The sequence below is a fragment of the Morone saxatilis genome, unplaced genomic scaffold (genome assembly GCF_004916995.1).
Source record: "Morone saxatilis isolate NCDOM2014 unplaced genomic scaffold, NCSU_SB_2.0 Contig21, whole genome shotgun sequence".
NCBI classification, from domain to species: Eukaryota; Metazoa; Chordata; class Actinopteri; family Moronidae; genus Morone; species Morone saxatilis.
The window spans coordinates 5,678,071-5,700,070 of record NW_023339774.1 but is presented as its reverse complement, the minus strand read 5'-3'; the positions used below and the strand labels follow the sequence as shown (position 1 = coordinate 5,700,070).

The 22,000-nt window shown below is 38.8% G+C and overlaps 1 protein-coding gene across 3 annotated transcripts in view; it reads left to right on the top strand.

The window, feature by feature from the left end:
* Window positions 1–22,000, top strand: part of vav2 (vav 2 guanine nucleotide exchange factor) — a gene marked incomplete in the record, with an annotated part of 184,476 nt that overhangs the window by 155,922 nt on the left and 6,554 nt on the right. For 2 of the 3 annotated variants that reach the window (XM_035667865.1, XM_035667863.1), the window contains 16 exon segments: window positions 6,076–6,175; window positions 8,213–8,308; window positions 11,915–11,983; window positions 12,171–12,257; window positions 13,300–13,388; window positions 13,495–13,627; window positions 14,029–14,043; window positions 14,368–14,477; window positions 15,083–15,184; window positions 16,624–16,712; window positions 17,643–17,656; window positions 17,831–17,849; window positions 18,526–18,653; window positions 20,732–20,803; window positions 21,016–21,077; window positions 21,400–21,516. In XM_035667865.1, the coding sequence (XP_035523758.1) occupies window positions 6,076–6,175; window positions 8,213–8,308; window positions 11,915–11,983; window positions 12,171–12,257; window positions 13,300–13,388; window positions 13,495–13,627; window positions 14,029–14,043; window positions 14,368–14,477; window positions 15,083–15,184; window positions 16,624–16,712; window positions 17,643–17,656; window positions 17,831–17,849; window positions 18,526–18,653; window positions 20,732–20,803; window positions 21,016–21,077; window positions 21,400–21,516 (1,302 nt within the window). 3 annotated transcript variants of the gene reach the window in all.

Here is a 22,000-nt window from a genome sequence, read left to right as displayed (position 1 = left end):
GTTCTACCAAGTGAGCTACCAGGTGGCTCCTTTGGTTGCTTTGTTTGGCTCCTCTCCCATTAGAAGACTTGAAACCTGGCTTTAGGGATTTGCTCCAATTCAGACAGACAAGAGCATTCGTAAGGTGGTATGGTCTGGCTAACAGTCGACATCACCATTCATTTCAAAGGTGTTGGATGGGGATTTCCATTCACTGGAACTAAACCTCAATTGTGAAGGACCAAAGGTACACATAGTCCACCTTGTTTTTTATGTAATGAATTTTAACCTTCTATCTCTGACAGAAATATCTAACATTTACTTTCTATTCATAAACAAATTTGCTGACGACACACCATTCATTGTTAATATTTACCTTTAGCGACATTCTCCAAAATGCAACGCAGTGTTATTTTAAGAAAACGGTTCATTAGATTTGCAGATTCTGTGCGTCACAGGCTTTGACTCTCCGCATGTGATTGACGTGTATACCTGCCTCATTATGAGCCACTGCAGCGCCTTGTCTCTCTGTGGCGATAAGCAACAGTGACCAGGGGGATTTGGATGCACACAGCACCGCTCTCATCAGGCATCTTGGCAATTTTCCTGAGGACCTGGCTTGGCGTAATTAATTTGGTTATCTATGCTTGTAAGTCCCTGTGACCTTTACAACAATGTGCTTGTATCTTTTTTTCCTCACATCAGTGCAAAAGATGAAAAGCTTTTTTTTTTTTTATATTTGTCATTGAACTGAATGCCATGCTGAAAATGTCACTGGTTTATCTCGACTACTTTTCAATTCTTAAACAGCCAGAGCCGGCTGAATGGAAAAGTGCACTCAGAGGAAGCTCTATAAACTAAATGGGCACCTAAGTACCCTCTTGTTGATATCCTCATTTGCAACATTCCCCAACTCATTTCCGGAGTAATCTTGCTCCCTGATATCGTTGCAGTGCCTAATCATGGCCGCACTATGAGCCTCTTTATTGGTGGTCTTTGCTCTATGTTCTCCTCCATTTGCTGTGTGCTGGATATGTTGAGTGGAGGTGAGGGGGTCCCAATGCCATGTGTCAGAGAATATTAGCTGGCTCCACAGCCTGTCACTTCTGGTTTGCTTGGAGATTTCCTCAGTCGCCTGGCTCGGCTTGCAGGGCTCCACAAGGGTGGTTTGGGTGAAGGCCCAGGGCACAGTTACTCAAAATTGCATTTTCTGTGAAATAACATGCACGACAGCATCCTCATTATGAAAGAGGCCAGCACAGCAGGGCAATATCGCCAGCACTGAAAAGAATATAAACAGCAAGTTTTTACTGCTTCGGCAAACTCTCCAACCCAAAGGAAAACTGTCTCAAACTGTTCTGCTGTTTAAAGGTTTCTGTACCGCGTCTTGTCTTCCTCATACGTTTGCAAGCTTCTTTTTCAAATTTGGACCAGGTTTCAAGTGAAGTCAGTTGGCTCTTCTAGGAGAAAAAAAGTCAGCTTTTATTTGCAAGTTAATAGTTCAAACTTAACTTAAATGCACATGAGACCAGAAATGTCAGGAAGAAGAAGAATACAAGCTTGTGAACATGGTTGAAAACAAACAATGCAGGATTTAAAATGCTTCAAAAATCAGCTTTGCAGTTGTTTTATGTGGAAGGAAATGCATTAAACACAGATACATACGTTTATAAAAATCTCCACATGGCTCCTGAATGGGCCCATTCTGCTGGCTTAGGGACCGGGACAACCTTTTCTTTATTGTCTCCTTGAACATATAATCCTCTCACATCATCAGCTTCTGTCTTTTGTCAAGAAACCTGATTCATCTGTACATTTTTAGAAATGAGAAGAAAATCGACATTTACGCAAATTTACGCAAATGCAATGCAATGATGAATACTATTCCTACATTAAACCAGGCAGCATTTGCTTCAATAACGCTCCACTCTAGCAAATATTGGACCTTTGGAATCTCACTCTGATTGTTTGGCTTTATAATTCTTTGAATATTCTGCATGGGATGTTTAGAGTAATGCTGTAATAATTGTATCTCCTTTTGAAGATCTTAGGATTCTCAAGGTTACTTTAGTTGTTTTGGAAAAGGCTGATATGGATTATTTAAGATGCTGAATCCTATATTCAAAGTTATGATTTATTTTTTCTTGTCTAGAAAGTATTTTAGATCACAAATATTCAAGCAGAGGTACATGAAGAAAACAGGAAATGATTAGTCTTTACCTCCCACAGTGATGTGTCCAGACGTTGTTGTCAAGTAAGGAGTGTGTCACGGACTAATTATGAATGACTGGGCCAAGAGTGGATGCATGCTGCACTGTGCTTGTGTGTCATTAGCTCTTTTGTTCCACTGCCTGTCTCAGTGAAGAGGACACAGACTCTGACTAGACTCTCAAGTCTCATATGAAAGGCTGTTATTAAATGTGTAAATGTGTAACTTGTTTTCACACAACACGGCATCTAAAGATCCAGTTATTGTTTGACTGGTTGTGTGAGTGATATTTTTGTGTTAGAAAGAGATGCTTTCCTTTCTGTATGCACTGAAGACCTACTGTATTTTTTTTTAATCAGCATCGTTCATCTTCTGTGTAGTACAAAATACTTTATTATTTTACATACAGAATTTGATTCCTCGCCTTTCCAAGATGCTGAACACAACTAATCTGAGAGGAAAATAACATGGATAGAGTTTGTCATCCATAGAATAACTGAAAAAATAAGCGCTATAATAATATTGTGTCTTTTTGAGTTCCGTAATTACAGAAGAATGGATGTAATATAATTATAATCCATCTTTTGACAAACAGATTTCACCTATATAACCACCATATAAATCTGTTACGGCTAACATTTAGTGTAACAGTCGCCTTCCAGCGGACATGTAGTCACATTATCATTCATTTAGATATTTCAGATAATAAGGCCTCCTTATTACAGTGTCATGATGGCTGTCTGTTTGAACACATTGAATGTATACATAAAACTTAAAAATAATTTAGTGTACTTTTTATCTGTACTACAAGAACGTGTGTGACAGTACGTAATCGCCGGTGGCTCCAAAAAAATGACATGGCGACAGCCATAATGTCAAAACGGTGCTCCACAAAGCAATAGGTGACGTCAAGGTGGGCTTATGGGATGGTTTGCCGCAAGGGGGTTCGTCAGAAAGTGACCTCTCAGGAAGTGGAGAACGAGCTGCCTGCTCCAGGCACAGTGATACACACATACATACACACACATACATACACACACTAAAGGATATCCTTCTTTTAAACTCAGCCAGATGAGCAACGAATGACTCTTTTAATCATTTTAATTCACTTAGCTCTTGCTATTGCTGTGAGAGAAAGTCTCCATTTGAGGTTTTTTTGCGTATTAAGGGCACACACTGAAGAATATAAATTAACAAACAAAGCTACATATCAGGCCTTCAGACGTTAGGCTACAAGTCCTTTAAGAAGAGCATTGAACATTTTGCAGAACTAGCTGCTTCACCTTAATGTTGTTAATCTTTATTTCTTTCATCTCTTCTGCTGATGAATGCCAGTAACATCACTGCTATGATTCCCACATTCACACTAGAAGCCTGAGTCCTTTGCATTCCTGTCATACAGCATCTTCTTAAAGGAAGACCTTCATATCAGATTGTGTCCTGATAACTTACTTTATGACGGGTGCCTCTGGATCCTCGCTACGTGCACAGTCCGCCTGCTGTCTTATAACTGATCAAGCACCCATTAATCTCAATCACCATGTTGTCCTGGAGGGGCGGGAGTTAACGGGAGCTGTCTCCCCATATATGGATCAAGTCTTAATCAGGGACTTGTTAGCCTAGGGCCAGTTGAACCAGGGTAGGAGTATGGCTGCAGGAGGGATGTAGTCAAAACTCCAGCTCCAGTGAAGCTCCAGTGATCATCGGTGGTGGATCTCTGTGGAACAGAGGACGATCAACTGATGAATGGTTCTGACAGAAATGTTAAATGCTTTTAAGAGGAAGATTTTGATTCAGAGTTTCACCTCTGGAAAAAAAATGACACCAAATCACAGTTTTACAGCCGTAGCAGGTAAGAAATGCGGCAAGAGCAGAATGATATATTTAAAGAGATGCTTTTATATTAATAATGGAGATTCATGTTGTACTAATGTGTTTTGGGAGCAGTGGTGTCAAGCTGTAATCATTTTAAAATCTATTTACAGTAATAAGTCTGATTACATGTGGCATTTTATAATTTGTAAAGTGGTGTCTACTACTGCTTAAAAGCAACATGACAACAACGTGAACAGTGGCAACTGTGTCAATAACCAGTTAATGGTAAATGCTTCAAAATGCTTGTTTTGACCAACCAACAGTCCAAATGCCAATTATATTTCTCTGACAATCACATAAGACAAAGAAAAGTAACAAATCATCACAACTGAGCTGGAACCAGCAAATATTGTTTTTGCATGAAACATTAATTATCAAAATGGTTGCTGATTGATTTCTTTCTGCCCGATTGGCACCTTATTTGTATTTCCCTTCCCTGTTATCACTTTGTTTTAGAGAAAAATTTGGTTTACTATAAACTACAGTGGACTCTTGCAGCAGGAAATAACTTCTAGATGTATAAAGGTATAAAATTAAAATCAGTCTAAACTGATATGATGCTTTAAAAATATGGGTATTTGTCAGTGAAGATATTTTAAAAATAGTGAGTCTTAAATGTATGAAACTAGCTTTAGGAAAAGAGCAGGAATTATGTGACATTTTTGTTTTATTCCCTGTATTTGCATCATCATCATCGTCATACAAACTTCCTCTGTTCGGTCTCTCTGTAGTGTTGCTCTTGTCTACATCACAGATCTATCAGAAGCTTGATTAGACTGCACAGTGCGAGTTCACTGCACCGCCTCTTACCCCTCTCAAGATTCAGATTAAGACACCAGAGTGCCAAGTTTTGCCCTATACCAGCCGTGCCAATGCCCTACTTTGAGTCAGTGAATGAGCGGGAGGAATGTGTGCCACGTGCGGTGGCATCCTCCAGGCAAGATGACTTTGAACTTCCTCCCAGCTGAACCCACAGATCTGTGTCAGGGTCCCATTGTAATATCTCATGAACACAGCTCTCATAACCTCGCTGCTCGAAATTAAGATTTTTTTTTTCCTCACACGCTGATAAGAGGAACTCTGCAAAGCAGCTGATATAAAGCAGCGTCTTTCATTAGTGCTCTGTGATTACAGCTTATTGGCGAGAGGATGCCGCCCCTCCAAATTTAGCCCAGGGATCAGAAGCCAGTCATTACTTATTCATGGTATTCACATATATTCCTAATCATAATACATTCATTCACATATTAATTTGTCTGCCCCCTATAGTGCCAGATGACTCTGAGGCTGACCTCTCAAATTGTCTTATTAATCTTAACATGAATGTGCGGTACGTTGCCTGAAGGCTCCGAGACACTAACGAGTTCCCAGCTAACTGTGGACTCAAACAGCAATCTCTTTTGTCGCCATGTTTTTGCAAAGATGTGATATACATTTCTGACATTTTGAAAATTAAGAAGAGCCTCATTAGTCCTAATTAAGTCTTATTTTTAGATTTTTAACCACAGCCTAGGCTTTGAACACGTCACATGTCTTCAAATGTCCCCATACTCGCAGAGAAGAGGCAGCAAATTAAAACAAAATCTCAGCTAGAGATTTCTCTTAACTGGCATTAATGTTTCATCATTTGGAGCTGAAACATTTGTAAGATGTATTCAGCCACAGAGGGCTTGTGGGAGTGAATGTGGTTAACAGCTTAAAAAGGAAATGTAATCACCAAGTGAAATATTGGTTATACTTCACTTTAGATTGATAGACCAACTTGGGTCTTTACTCTGATTGCTTTGGTGTGTTTGGTGTGATAGAGAGCCTTCAGAGGATGAATAGAGGTATGTTTTTAATACACAGTGAGGTGCCCACACTACTGTATCATACCTGGCAGAAGGAGCCATGGTCAAACATTCATCTAAAATTATTTGAATAGTTTCCTTTTCAAAATGTGTCCCATGAAGGACAACAAACCTTGAAAGTGTGTTTAGATTAACACTTGTTGCTGAATTGTCTTTCACCAGGTTGTTGATCTATGGTCAGTACTGCAGCCACATGGAGAACGCCCAGAAGACACTGGATGAACTTATAGCAACGCGTGAGGATGTCAAGATTAAAGTAGAGGTAATGTCCTTCACCACTTACCCCAAACAGATGACAACCCACAGATGTAGCGCATTTATGTGAAAATAATACATTACAGTCTAGCTTCTTTGTTAGACTGAATAAGAAGCGGGTAGGGTTCAGCACATCTGGTTGTTTATGACCTACTTGAGTAGAAACCTGTGATATGTAACCCTTAAAGGGGTAATTTAAAAGAAAGTTTTGAAGTGTTAAGAGCCAGGTGTTTGACTGATAAAATAACACCTAAAAATTTAAAGCCACAAGACAATGCAAAGGTTTTTCTACCACCTTTAACAGAATACAAAATTTGTTAGTACATCGTGACGGTCAAGCTACCAGCCTGTTCACATACATTATGTTATCCATTAGAGCAGAAACAATTACTTAATCAACAGAACATTTATCAGTAACCATTTTATTAGTAGAGTAACAGTTTCACTAATGTTTTACAAGTAAAAATACCAATAACCAATCACATTTGCTGGTTTCTTCTGAAATGTGATGATTTCATGTTTTTCTTTGTCATATATGATAGTAAACTTTTAAATGAATCGTGAAAATAGTCATTACTTACAACCTTAGTAATCAGTAAACATCGTTTACTGTATGTGCTTTTCCTGCTTCTATTCTGCATCAGTACCACACTCAGTATTACAACTAGAGAATAGAAACAAGTTAATAAATTGTATTTTTGTGTGAAGTGTGTTCTCTTTAGGTTTGCTTTAAGAAAATATACTGTACACTTTTTTCTTACACTTTCGTCTCTTCTGAAACATCAGTTCCCTACAGTTTTGCAGCTGATACAAGTTTTACGAAATGCTGACTGTGTAACAACAAAGATAGATGTCACTGTGTGCAATGCAGTGAATGTCTATGGGGTTTAAAAACAAAATAATCTTTCAAACAAGACAGCAGCCTTCTAAAATAATGCAACCATGTTCCACAAGCAATTATGCAAATGTACCAATGACATTTTAAAGAATCTGACATCTCTTTTAAAATCATTACACAAGTGTTAAAGTTACATTTGCTGTTGAATAAATGATGACTTCAATAAATGAATAGATGTGGTCCAATTTTGCCATTGTCAAGGGCAAATTGATATTAAATCAGAGAGGCAAATAATGTCATTTGCAAATATGCCCTCAGAACTGTTTGATTCATAATAATCTGTTTTAATAAACATGATTCAACATTACCCCATTTATACAGGCGACTACAGTGTTAAGAGGAGAGTGGATTTGTCATGATTGCCTTCAAGAGGTTTAGTTGGGTAGCTTCATGTTTATCTTGTAGTTGTCGTGATAAATCTACTTTAAAAGAGAAATATTTGTATTTCCTTTAATGATTGAAATCTGGGTGATATTCAGAGTCCATTTCTGGTGCACAACCTCCCTCTTTGTGTCCTGTTATTCTCTGGTCTTCTCTAATCCAGGACTCTTAGAAGAATCTGGACTGATTATAGTGAAAGGCTAACACTCCTGTAATGTAATCCAGTGATGGTCAGAGAAATAGCTCTTGGAGCCGTGCTGAGATACTCTCTCTCAAAATAGAAGAGCTTTGTAACAGGGTAAAACAGCTTCTCACTGTCTTTTTACATACAAGACCTTGTTTTTAAAGAGGGATAAGCTGGCCTTGTTTCTGCACACTTATAGAAACTGAATAAAGAGTCGCCTACACAAACCACTGTGGGGGGAACCTTCTAGGATGTTACTAACAAAAGACAGTTTCTTTCTTTCATTTGTAGAGACAGTGCAGAGTTTATAGAAATGTATTCATTAGTCAGAGGAATTTCCCCATCAGCATGCAGGGTAACTGCGTCACAAATGGCTGGTGCGACCAGAGCTTTTGTGCCCCGAAAGAATAAACTGGCCTCGTTGTTGCTAATGGCATGCCCCAATGAATGTGTGGAAGCAATCACAGCAATGCAACACGACACAATGAATTATTGAACAATGAATGAAGGCTTGTTAGTAGGAAATGTGCAATGCTGCATTCTGCCATCTGTAATAATTTCCCTGCTGCTTGTGTCCACAGGAATGTACTATGAAAGTGCAGGAAGGCAAGTTCAAGCTTCAGGATCTTCTGGTGGTTCCCATGCAGAGGGTGCTGAAGTATCACCTACTACTGAAGGTAGGAGACATCTCCCAACTGCAAAACCTACAACACAGTCATTTTTACACCTTTTAATCACGTTAAAGTAAACAAAACAACTAAACTTGAGAACCTAATTTGGACCATAATTGGCCTTTATACCAGATTCCGTCCAACTCAAATGCTCTACAGCTCTTTCAGTGTCTGTGGTTGGATGTTGGACAGGTCTTAAAGAAAGGAAGTCTTCATCACTTTGATGATTGAAGCAAATGGAAATAAAAAATGCTATTTCACACTCTTTAGTTTCCATGTTTTAGATATCAAACACTCACCCCCTGTAGGTTTGAAAGTTGGCTCGGACGAGTTTGTAGCTTCTTTATTGAGGAAGCTCGGATTCACAGCAGTTACAATGTATCTGAACAGTGGCCCAGTTTTACTGCAAGAAAGAACATATCCATGAGAGATTCTCAATCTACTCCTGCAGCAATATCCACTTTACCACCTCCTCGTAGAGCCATAGCTGCACCAGAAGTAGTTTTTGTATTGCCATTTAGACTCCTACACTTCTGGGGTAAATATATCACACTTCAGAGACTAATGTCCAAAAATAAGTTGTCTCCTTCTGTGTCCATAAAGTAAATGTAACACTTGGAGATTTACATGAACAGATGTAAGCATACAAGCTATGAACTAGGAACAGTAGTGTTTAAACAAATGTATAAGGTATTTAAATGACCATACAAAGCAACAGTTTGATTTCCACGGTAAGGCTACACATATTATACTTCGCCATGTTTAAATGGCAGCATTGTGAGACTCATTTTGTTGGGACTTTGATGCTGAACAGCTACTTTGCATCAAGTCTGTTTATTCCTGTCAGTGATATTTGACTGGTGACTGTTGTTTCTCCGGTTTCTGTCATCATTTTCCAGAATTTTAGCCTTGTCACATGAATTGTGTTTGTTGTTTTTGTGACCAGTCCACCAGCAGTTTGGGCACCGACTATTTTGCCCTTTTGGAAAATGTTACTTGCACTTTGTATCTTCAAAAAGCCACTGTGGTGACATTGGCATTTAGACTAATACAACTTGTCTTGTGTGTCTGCCTTTGTACTTGTGCTTTGGTTCAAATTTGGTTTTCATTTATTGTTTCCATATTTGTTACTCACTCCTCTGGTTCAAATATGCATGTTGAGATTTCTATCACAAATTAAAGATAACTCAATCAAAGATAAGGCTTTGTGCCAGTGTTTGTCAGTAGAATGATATATCAGTGTCCCTTGTGTTTAGCTTGGCAGTTATGTGTTAAGACTGAGAACATCAATAAGAGTCTTATTTCAAGTTTAAGGTTGAGTAAAATCATTTTCTTTCTCATACATTTTTTATTTTTGTCGTCAGGTTGAGTGCTGAAATTGATGATAATTATAATAACATTTTTGAGTAATTTATCAAAAAATGTATAGGATTAGTGCCTCTCAAATGTGTGCACTCATAATAAACTGATTTTTTAAGGTTTGTTTAAAACTATTAGTAAGAAATAATAAGCTACTAGCTATTATCATTAATTGCAGCCTTGCACTGATGCCAATTTTGCCGACATGCAAATGTGTTTAGCACAATGCCTGACCACTGACATCTCAGCCAACATTTCTCCCTGGAGCTCCCCTCCTGGCGTTCATGTATAAAACAAGCTGGCCACTGTAATATTCCCCATGATTAATTGACTTTGCATCTTAATTATGGATGAGCATATGAGTTTATGATGCGGTGCGTAATGGACTGGGGTGGAGGCAAGTGTTTGTGCCAGGTGATTGTGGGACTACACGGAGACTGCTGCGACTTCTCTATTAGTTTGAATCGAACCCCTGCAGGAGTCTCAGCAAGGCACTGAGGTCAAATCAACCGTGCACTAATCACATTAAACGCACCCCATTTCACTGCTTCCCACAGCTTTGCAGTAAAACACTGCTGTATGCTGTGGCCTTGGGGCATATCAAACTGACAAGTCCTGTTTTTGTGTACGTGTGTGTGTGTGTGTCCATTCATGCCTAAGGGCACATCTTCAGTCAATTTTCTATACATATCATCACAGTAGTGTTTCCCTGTTTGATCAGGGTGTGAATACTCTGCTTTCTTCATCTTTTATGTACTACAGCCACACTCTAAATAAAGTGAATTCAGCAAAGTCATCTCAGAAGTAATTTTCCTCAAGCAGGGATGAATATTTGATGAATTTGCAGTGTTTTTATGAACCCATGTGATCACATCTGTCCTCTAAAGTTGAGATTATGGGCTGTGCAGCAGCATGTTGTCACTGGCTGCTCTCGCTTGTGCAAAACTAACAGACCACGGTACAGAAAAGATCTGCTGAGTCACTTGGATTAAAAATAAATGTAATTTAGGTAAAACAGGGGCCAACAACAGTACTTTCCTTTTGGTTGTGCTGGTGCTGTTGCTGGTGGGAAGCCAATGATGGATATGTCCTTGTCTCCGCACTAATGACTGTTCATGGTGCCTGCACAGTGGGGGTGGAACTGAGGGGGTTGTATGACCAGTGTTACGCCCTCTGGTGAAGCTCATTGCCAGCACGTGAAAGAGTTAGCAGGGACAGGAACTGCAGTGCAGAGTATTTTTGATTTGTCAAAGTGGGAAAAGGGTGTGTAAATAATACCATTAAGAAAGGCTGGATTCCTTTTACGGTTTTCCAGTTCCAAGGCACTGGCACTGGTACTGTTTATTGTATTGTAGTTACATCTGCACTCTACCTGCCATTAACAGGTCCATTGCACTTCCAGAATGGTAAAAATAGAAAAATATCACAGAAACAAATATATGTGAAAAAAGCAAGTTAAATTTATAGATGCCGCACTCTGTTGTCGCTGTCATAAGCTTAATGATATGAGTCAAAGCAAACAACAAAGTGCAGCACGCTGCAACAAGTCTGACTGTGTGAGAATATTTTTAGATTTGGATACAAATATGAAGTTCAAAATATGAAGCGTTCATGCACAGTTCTGCCAAGATGTCCTGTGTAGCCTACATACATATGTGCTGTGAATGGGAATCCCAGCAACCGTGTGGTGACAATAAAACAGTCTGTGTCACATATGATTTTTTTAGGACACTGCTGATTGATTGGACAGCTGACAGAATTTCATTTTTGTTAAAAAAAACAAAAAAGATTTGATAAGGCTTGTTTTTTTGGCTCACCATGGCTCTACAGCATTTTATAAATCACCCCAGTGGCGGAAACAATCACAGATCAAAATGATGTAACATATTTGTTATTGATTGTCTAAATGGATGACAACCCGATTTGGAGGGGACAACACATTTACCATTATCTTGTTAATCATAAAGAACAGTCAGCCCTGGAGGCTAGTTAGCAATGTCTCTGGCTTCCTCTTGTCTTTTATATTTTGCTGTTTATGCCGCTGAGCTAAAACTTATTCTGAGCCGCATCAGTGTCACATCCATAATCACAGTAAAGAGCAGCTATACATTTCTCACAACAAATCCCTCTCATTACTGTAAGATCATGCATTTCAATAAAGAATACTGTGTGTTTCTTCAGACCTTGTGTCGAAAGTTGTTTATTACTGTTCTGAGGAAGTAAGAAAACAGTAATAATAATCTCCCTCCACAGGAGCTTTTGAGTCACTCAACTGACCGACCAGAGAGACAGCAACTCAAGGAGGCTCTGGAGGCTATGCAGGTCTGTGTTACACATGCTCTTGTATGTGTGTTCATAAGTGCGCTTTAAAGAAATATTATATAATAACTCTTCAGGGCTCTAAGCCAAAGCTGTATAAATTGTTTCATACAGCTACTATGGCTCAAAGCACTGTAAGTCTACCGTGTTATGACAGATGTCAGAAAGAATTTTTGCCTTGCCCTCTCAGGACCTGGCCATGTACATCAACGAAGTCAAGAGGGACAACGAGACACTGAAGAAAATCAGCGAATTCCAAAGTTCAATAGAAAATCTTGTAAGTGAGGAATTTCTCAGTCACATCTTTTTCATTTAGAGATTTTTTTTCCTATGTTATCTGAATAAATCCATGTCTTACTATAAGTGATGCAATCCCTTACCTACTTTCTATAATTATCTATTAAAGTTATTGGTTATTTCACAAGAGATTTCTGTTTTCTGTATCGTGTTTTTATCTGGGCTCTTTTCATTGATTTGAAGTCAGAAGGGAAAGCAAAATTTCTACATTTTGGGGAAAAAAAACACTTGACGAAGGTTAGGTCAGAAGATTTAAACCATGCTTGTGTATACCAGCAGAGGGTTAGCTTAACACAACACAAAAACGTGTAAAAGTGGTATATGGGGTTTTGTCACAGAGTACTTTTCAGCCAGGGACAGTAACTTTCCAGCGGCTCATCATCACCGTGAGGTTGCAGATAAGAGAGTCGTATCAGTTTCTCATCTCTCCTGAAAATGTCAACCTATTGCTTTAATGTTATAGTAAAAGATATGATTTCTGAAACTACATTTACAGGTCTATTTTTCCTGCTCCCATTGTTGGAATGTCTGTGCTAAGAACACTGGCATCGTCTTGCTTCCACTTGTCACAATCTTGCACTCTTATATTGTCTCCAATAAATCATTTAGTCTTGCAGAAAATGAACAAGAGACGTCATGTACATTTCAGTCTGATGTTCACTTCCCATAATATTTCTAACAGCACTCTCTTTCTTTGTCTTTCTGTCAGTGTTTTCTCCTTTCACTTCCGTTCGTACTCCCGCTCAACTCTCTTTTCCTGTTGCTTCCAGCCAAGGTGCAAATAGTCATAGGGTTTATTTTGGACTTGTACATGTGCCATACATACAGAAAATTTGGATTAGTAGGACAAAAAAGCCACTGAACAGGGACTGAATAGCGTCCGAGTTGTATCATTCATTGTATACCTATTTGCATTCTCTTTGAAATTCAAGTGTATCTGAATTATTTATGGTTTCTCATTAAATTTAGAAGTTATAATATGCAGTGGGATTGACATTGCGTGTGTGTCCTTGTGACCTAAGCAGCAGGTGAAACTGGAGGAGTACGGAAGGCCAAAGATAGACGGAGAGCTGAAGGTGTGCTCCATCGTCAACCGAACAAAACAGGACCGGTGAGTCCAGACGCCGCAGAGGAACTACCCAAAGGATGTGAGAAATAAAGTCATCCAATGCCAGCAATGACATATTAACAATGACTGTGTGTGTATCTGTGTTCAGGTATATATTCCTGTTTGATAAAGTGGTCATTGTCTGCAAGAGGAAAGGCTACAGCTATGAGCTTAAAGAGATTATTGAACTGCAGTCGTATAAAATGTCTGATGACCCCATGAACAACAGAGACATGAAAAAGGTAAGAGTCATAGTTTTAGTTTAAAAGGACACCGAACAGAATAATTTCACACACAGTGAGATCTTTGTAAGGGCAGTGTCTTGCTAGTGCAGGTGATGAAACATCCTGTGTAATCATTATAAATGTTGTCCTCGAGCTGAAGGACCTTGTTGATGGTAATTTTAGATATAGAATTCATGAGTAATGCATTGAAGTGTCAGATATGCATTTTGCTCGCCCATGCTTGAAAGACCATGTAAATGCAATCAAGGTCATTCCGGATTCATGATAACGTACTGCAGTGCATTGCACCACCGGTCTAACATGGCTTTTTTTTTGGTTTTGAATCTGCATGTATCTGTCCATGTTTGCATGTGTAACTGGGTCTTTCTCTGGTGTCTTTCTTTTTGCATGCTTACCAGTCGAGTGGAAAAATGGTAAGCTCAAGTGACTCCCTTTATTTAACTCATCCTCTCATAGTGGCCTATTTTTGGCAGTGGTGTTTTTGGGTGTCATGCCGTGTTTGCACGTGCACCCCGCCGGCTCTGTGACTGACCCTCCAGCTTATTGGTCAGATGCATTGCTAAAGCATGTGAAGCATTTCTTAGCTCTGAAATAAATGTGATCACATTTACTGTATGTTTTGGTACATATTTATTTGAAAGTGCAGTTATCACAAGCTTATTTGCCTGTCTCTGTCATTGTCATTTCCACCCACATATCTCTCTGCCATCTGTTCCTCACTCACTTTGTCTCCCCAGTGGTCTTATGGTTTCTACCTGATCCACCTGCAAGGGAAGCAGGGCTTCCAGTTCTTTTGTAAAACTGAGGAGACAAAGAGGAAGTGGATGGAGCAGTTTGACATGGCCATGTGAGTATGATTACATGGATACCATTTTTTTTTGTAGTATATGTCATTTTAACTCTGAAAAAACAGATGGGATTGTCTGTTTTTTTTTCCATTACTCCAGTGAATCAAAGGTGCAGTGTGTAAGAATTTAAGAGATTTAAGAATTTAAAACATTTAAAAATTAACTTAAATTATAAACAGAATGTGCATAAATAAAAGAAATTTACGTTATGTCAAAGACGTCTATACTGTTGTTGCAGAGATGCGTGAAAACCAGTTAGCTCTGACCCGTACTGTCTTATATTACCATTTTGTAGGCTTTTGCCATAAGAGGCATTCAGCTGGGAGATGTGTGCAAGCAGCAGCTACATTACCCAAGCTCTCTTAGAGTTAGATGTAAAAAATAAATATTCTGGCTCCACACACTGCACCGCTAACTAAGCTAACAGCAGTTGGCAGCAGTTATGACCTGATATGCGATATGCTGCACCCTATTATTTTGAAATATACTGTAAATGTAAGAGTAGTCTCAATTCTTACATATCTCACCTTTAAATGCCAGTAATATCAAGCTAATTAATGACAAAAACTAACCAATCAGCTCTATCATTATTATTCACTTCCAGGTCCAACATCAAGCCAGAGAGAGCCACAGCCAATCAGCATAACTTTCAAATGCACACATTCGATAAGAACACCAACTGTCGAGCCTGCAAGATGCTCCTGAGGTAACGACCCTGATAACCCCAGTGCTGATGCACATTCATATTCTCCAATGAATAATGAATGTATCTTCTTCCAGACTTTCCAAGAACTATCAAGTATCCAAAAATATTCAGTAGTAAAAGAGATTTCTTTTTCAGTGTTATTTGTACTATGTGGTCAGACACATTTTTTTATGTGGACGTGAGATGTTTTATGAACCTGACACAGGTTATGTAACATAAACAAAAACAATATCCATGTTAAATGCAGTGGTGGAAGAAGCAGTCAGATCGTTTTTTCTTCAATAAAACATAGCAATACCAGAATGAAAATAATACTTGACATAAAAAGTGATTCAGTGGACCTTGAAAATAGATAATTTTGTTAACTACAGTTTCTCTAGTTTTAGGGTGTCATTTTTTATATGAATTATAGGTCATTATGTCTTTTCTTTTTATTTAAATGTCCAGTTAATGGTAACTCCAGCTGCCACAGAAATGCACTTGCAAAGAGTACGTTCTATTTGAATTTTGTTGGATTTGAAGTATAAAGTATAAGTAGTAATGGAAATACTTCAATAAGTGTACTTTGTTACTTTCCACCACTGCTGTCATGCAACAGCAGTAATGTACATTGATAGTAAATGTATTGGTAAATGTAACACCAGTAAAAGCTGTGTTAAGTTAAAAACTTACTCAAAGGTGAAGACAGTGAGCGAAGAATTGAAGAGCTAAACTAAAGAGAAATTCAGCCACACTTGGTGAGCAGCAAACAAACAAACAGACTTAAATCACAGAGGGAATATGTTTTTGGCTAACGTAGCCCCTCATTAGTGTGAAAGCAATCTTTGGAGAAAAAAAAATGACTAAGTGCGAATGTGGCTGATGGATTATATTTTTAAACATTCCCCTTCTCAGCACCACCCACTGTGTCCCTGAGCGCAACTCTTCCCATGTGAGAGTGTTGCTCGACTGCAGCAGGGATAACCCGTGCCACTGAATCACTACTTTCACCTCTATTACAGTCAGCAGGCTAAACTCCACTCTGTGTATTGACCCACAAATTTCATGGCTTGGCTGACCTAAATTCACACAGCCAGTGGAAGCAGGGACCAACGTTCTCACTCCCTGCTAGATGCTAATTACTGCTGCAGCCCCAGCAGATCCCATCGTGATTTATGGCGCTTACTATTCAACATGGCAGTGTGCGATGCATGCAGTGCTACAGTCCCCGTAACAAATACTATTCTGGAGTACATGCTCTTAAATGGGGCGAGTTGATTTTGTGATTTTAAGGGTTTGCAGAGTGGAAATTATGGAGCATGTGTAACCACAATAGCAGGCACATAGTAACAAGCAGCAGTTTCCCTTGTGTGTTGTACTTACAAGAAGTTAATTTGTGTCTGAGACACTTCCTGTTTGCATTTCTAATGTGTGTGTGTGTGTGTGTGTGTGTCCTCTAGGGGCATCTTTTATCAGGGCTACTACTGCTCTCGCTGTGGAACAGGAGCACACAAAGAGTGTCTGGAAGTCATCACCATCTGTAAAATCAGTAAGTGTTTCCTCTAGTCTTGTTGTAGAAAGCCTGATTCACATTTACTTTTGAAGGGTCGATATTTGGGTGTAATCGACCGTTCATTGATGTTGTCTGACATCATTTATGGTTATGACACTGTGATGTGAGGGCTTGTTTTGTTTTGATCAAATTGATATTGATTTGTTAAATTAAAAAATGTCAATATAGTGAAAGTTTCAGCAAATATGACAAAAGTAGAATTCCCGAACAATGCAGTGCAAACATTTATTTGCAGTGTTTTGGTACTAGACTTTCATTAGGCAAATGGTTGATGATAATGAGAAGCCATCTTAATAAGGAGTGGCTACACAACTGTAAACAATCATTCCCTATGTGCAGTAGTCTTCTACTTTTGGATGCTCATCCCACTCCTACGCACATGCCTCATGAAATAGATGTGCAGAATATTTATGTCTATTTTGAGCAAAAAGTTTTTTTGTTTAGAAAAGTTACCCACTGCATCTTTGAGAAACTCACAGGCCTGTTTTCTCAAATTGAAGCCAGCACAGTACTCTGAGTGAGGTCCAGTGTGTAACCCTACACCTCCTATGGTTCTTTAGGTGAAATGACACCTAAATACTGTAGTTAGTCAGTGTGAAAAGTAATTCTTCTGGACTGGACAAAACTGGCAAGAAAAATGGGACTGATTGGGAATGGGAAGAAATAATGGGGCCAGGCACCAGAAAGAAAATGTGTGTACTTACCATATAATTTGGCACTTTCAACTTTAACCTTGCCTGAAATTTCACAATTTTAACATTTTACCAGGCAGCCAATCAAGCAACATTTAATTTGTGTTTGATATAGCATATTGAAAAGAGCCACACAAATCCCATATGATGAGAACTGTTATCCTGAAATGTGAACCCTCCATGACTGTTACTGTCTTTTTTTGTCTTGTTTCAGATCCTCATGACTTGGTGAGTAGACCCTCTATACGTCAGCCTACTCTAGCAGTATTATATTATCATTAACATCATTATCATCATCATCAGTGTCATTATTACCCTCCAATTTGCCATTTTCCCTGAATAGATTTTTTGTATTTTGTTTGTAATAGTATTTTTGATCAAATATGTATTTCTCTTTTATAGGAACCTGGATTATCATCAGGTAAGAACACCTTCTGTCACCTAAACATGATGGAGAACACTTTCAGATGAAGCTAGATATTCTGTCAGCTGTCATGTAACAAGTTTGTTATTGGCGAGAGCTTTTTTTGAGCAGCACAGCCCTCTACTGCCATCTAGTGGATAGGTCCACTGCACATAAACCACAGCATGATCAACCATGTACTGTAGAGTGGGTGGCAGTGCATACATGTATAGAAATCCTACTGTATAAATATTACTTGAAATTCGATAAGTTGAAGACCTTTTGGATAAGAGGGATATCATAGTTGGTCTATGGGAATAATAAATACAGTCTGGAAAGAGAAAAGGCAGTTTTAAATTACAAAGTTGCTCTTGGTAACATGTTCTTTGTTTTTTCTAGCATTTTTGCATTAAAAGATACTTCTAAGTAGACGGCGAAAGAGATACCATGCAACAAAGATCCTGGATCAAATTTGAACCCAGGATGTTGTGGTTTTATTTTGTGTATCTTAGACCACTGATTCAGATTTTTATATCAGTTACATGTGAAACCAAAGAGGCATGTCCAAACAACAGCGAGCAGCTCTTATATTTAATGTTAGATCTTTTCCTCTTTCATCCCTTGTCATCAACACAACTATTACTCCCACTTACCTCTATTAATACTCACTTCAAACGATTAATTGTGTATCCAGGTCCCAAGATGGTGGCAGTGAGGAACTACCATGGCACACCGGCACCTCCAGGGAAGACACCGCTCTGTTTTCAAACAGGAGATTTTATCGAGCTGCTGAAGGGAGATCCTGACACCACATGGTGGGAGGTACAGTAGTCGGTCCCTTCTGTCTGATAACATGTCCCACTCCGACACATAAAGGGTGAATATTACTATGAAGACAATCGATGTTGGCTCTGAGCTCCAGGACACTGAGACCTTGTTTCATCTGATTTTAAATCAATCGATGACTATAAAGTTAAAGTGCTGACTTTCTGGTTTAAAGATGTTTGAAGGTGATCTGGGTGATCAGAGTAGGACTCATAGCCCCTTTTACCCTGTAGGATTTGTATAAAAAGAGCTACAGTTCCCACAGTGTAGCCTGGATCTGTCCAAAGGTAACAAATCTGACTACCAGCCGCTCCCAGGCAAACTAATTCACATTTTGTTTGTTTAATCTTTACAAAAGTTTTCTCTTGGCTGGGTTCAGTGACTTCCTGGAGTCTTGTCATCACCATGAGGTTGCCATGCAACCAGTCAGTGGTGAGGCCAAGAAATAGTCCTGCATGTAACCCCTCATAAATAGGGATATAACATGTTAATTAGTGAGCGAGGTGGCAGTCTAGCTGTTTCTTTCTAACATTTCTGCTAAGCTGGCTGTAGCCTTATATTTACTGTAGCCTACAGACAAGAGCGTGGTATCAATCTTCTTATCTCAGACTCAGCATCAAAGCAAATAAGGACATTTCCTAAAATGTTGATCTTTTTACTTTTCCATTAAATAAAATGCGTCCACATACTGACTCCACTATAAATAAAATGTCCTCACAGGGGTCTGTATTTGTCAAGATAATAATTTCAAATTATAAAAGCAAACTACATTATCTAAATTGTAGATACAAGTTGACACCAGATGCAAACATTTCTTTATCTTTTAAAAATGAATGATGCTATGGTCCGGCATGAATTCTAGGAGATAAGTAGATTTTTTGATGAAAACATTATGCAACAAGAATTGTTGCATGAAGTGTCAAGTGTCATCATACAAAGGACAAGACCTGTGTCAAATCCAGGTCAGGAGCAGGGTCACCTAGTGAGGTAAGATTTGGACCAGGGACATTGCAGTTACATGAGTGTCAGACCACCAGTACTCACAACATGGTTAAAACTTGTGATTAGTTATATTCCTTTTCCTGTAGAACTGGAATCCAATTCTTTATGTGTCAGCATATATTGGCAATAAAGTTATGATTCTTCAGATTCTGAAGTTGAATAAAAAAAATAAAATATAAACTCCAGCATACTGTCGCACTGTATCCGCTTGGCACCAGCTTACATACCCATGGGAGTCCTTTCACAAGTTGTGCTGCCTTCCGTCGCACCTGTCACACACTCCTGAGTAGAATCTGAAATTTGCAGCTACTACTGGAACAATCATTCGTCTGATTTCTTGGAGCAAGATGAAGACTTTACCAATTTTTAGTTGAACATCAATGAAGCTGTACCTGCAAACCTGGAGGTTGAATTAGGCCCCAGTGACAGGAGCTCTGGGAACTTTTGACACTCCTGCTGAATCACTGACTCTTATACATGCTCAGATTCTTATATTAGGCTAGCTTTTCCCAGGGCAACTTTCTGAAGTTGTACATTTAAAGTCACCAATGAATCTCCCCATTAAACGTCAATGTTAAGCTTAAAAATCAATCGTTTCAGGTAGCAGGTATATTTAAGTCAGTCTGATGCTGATGGGCGACCTTGACAGCTGTGTTATCATTTGTTGTCAGTGCAATAGTGGCGTCAGTGTGTAATGTATGTTATGTGTAGTCAGTTGGAGCCAGTGATTTATGTGATTATAGGATTTTCCAAATGTTTTCATTGGTAGACATTTTTCTTTCTAGAAAAATAAGCCTTTCCTTGTGAAAATCGGTGCAGTCTGTGTTCCTTTTAGTCCATATTAATCTCGTTGTGGTGGCTACTGTACTGATGTTTAGTCTGAGGGCCGTTTATTGCTGCACTCTAGCCACACTGACACTATCTATTGCTTTAATGTAATTTTCCTTTTAATTTTCTATGAGATTTCATTTTCATCTTCTAATGCGTCTGTTTGTCTCATGTAAAGCAGACTTTGTATTGCGTCAGTATTTACGGTGCGGTACAAGTAAACTTGCCTCGCCTTTATCTTGCAGGGGAAGCTGATACAAACACAAAAGAGCGGCTTCTTTCCCAGTTCATGTGTCAAACCTTATTTGGACCCAAAGGTAAGCCATCCATGTACATGTACAGTAGGTATGCATTTGAAGGGAATCATTAGTGTATGTGTGATTTCTGAGGGCATACCAGAGCCCTTCTTTTCCTCTTTAGTGTAAACTTAACTACCTGTGGGACATACATATAAAAGATTTACTTCTGCTTCACGGTTTTGTTCTCTTTATAAGTTATTCATTGTGCAGTGTCTGTTTATTTGTGACAGCCCTTCCAGTCATTATCCAGCCGGCAGTCCTCAAGGGAAGCAGACTACTATGGATATCCTTGGTAAGACCGTTCATTTCTGAAGGTTATGAATTTAAGATTATTCAATCCTCATACTTTAAAGGCCCTGTACACTTATAATACCATTGCCCTGAGGTCACTGTCATTTAATTACTGCAGCTCTATTAATGTTAATACTAGTTACACTCTTAACTTCATGCACTAGTTCAATTTAAAGCTAAATGACATCAAAATGGACTGCAACCAAAAGATTAATTACTACATAGCTGTTTGATGTCGGACGATTTGTAAAGCCTTTCCAATGACATTGATTATATAACTTCGTATCTGGAGGTCACAACGTTCATTGTCTGCTCCTCTGTAGGTTTGCAGGGAACATGGAGCGCCAGCAGGCCGACAACCTTTTAAAATCCCACAGCAGTGGGACCTATCTTATCAGAGAGAGGACAGCTGAGGCAGAGAGGTTCGCCATCAGCATCAAGTGAGTGTTTCACATCCTACAGGAGAGGGAAATCTCAAGGGAAGGTTTTTATCCACATCTTGTGGGAAATGAAAATTCTCACGGGATGCCCCAGTCAGCTTTTTCCTTGCATCTTTTAGCTCCGGCTAATTACCACTCGGTAATTGCTTTTTTATTTTTTGATCCTGTTTTGTTGTGTGCATTTCCTCTGAGAGAATGCATCCCGCAGAGGAATAATGTAATAGCTCTTACTGGAGCTGTCATACAGTGATGTACTGGTAGAAATGCTTTGGCACATTTTTCTTCATGTCTTTAGACAGGTGCGACAGGAGCTGTGGGGACCAGCCTTTAGGCAAATAATTAAAGTCCAACAGTCGGCTTAAACTTGTGAAAAATACTTTTTTATTTTATTTATTAGACCTTCAGGTACACAACAAAATATTTAATGTTAAGGAGAATTTAATAATTTGCTATTGTAAATAATTTCTCTTCTTCTTGGTGTTTT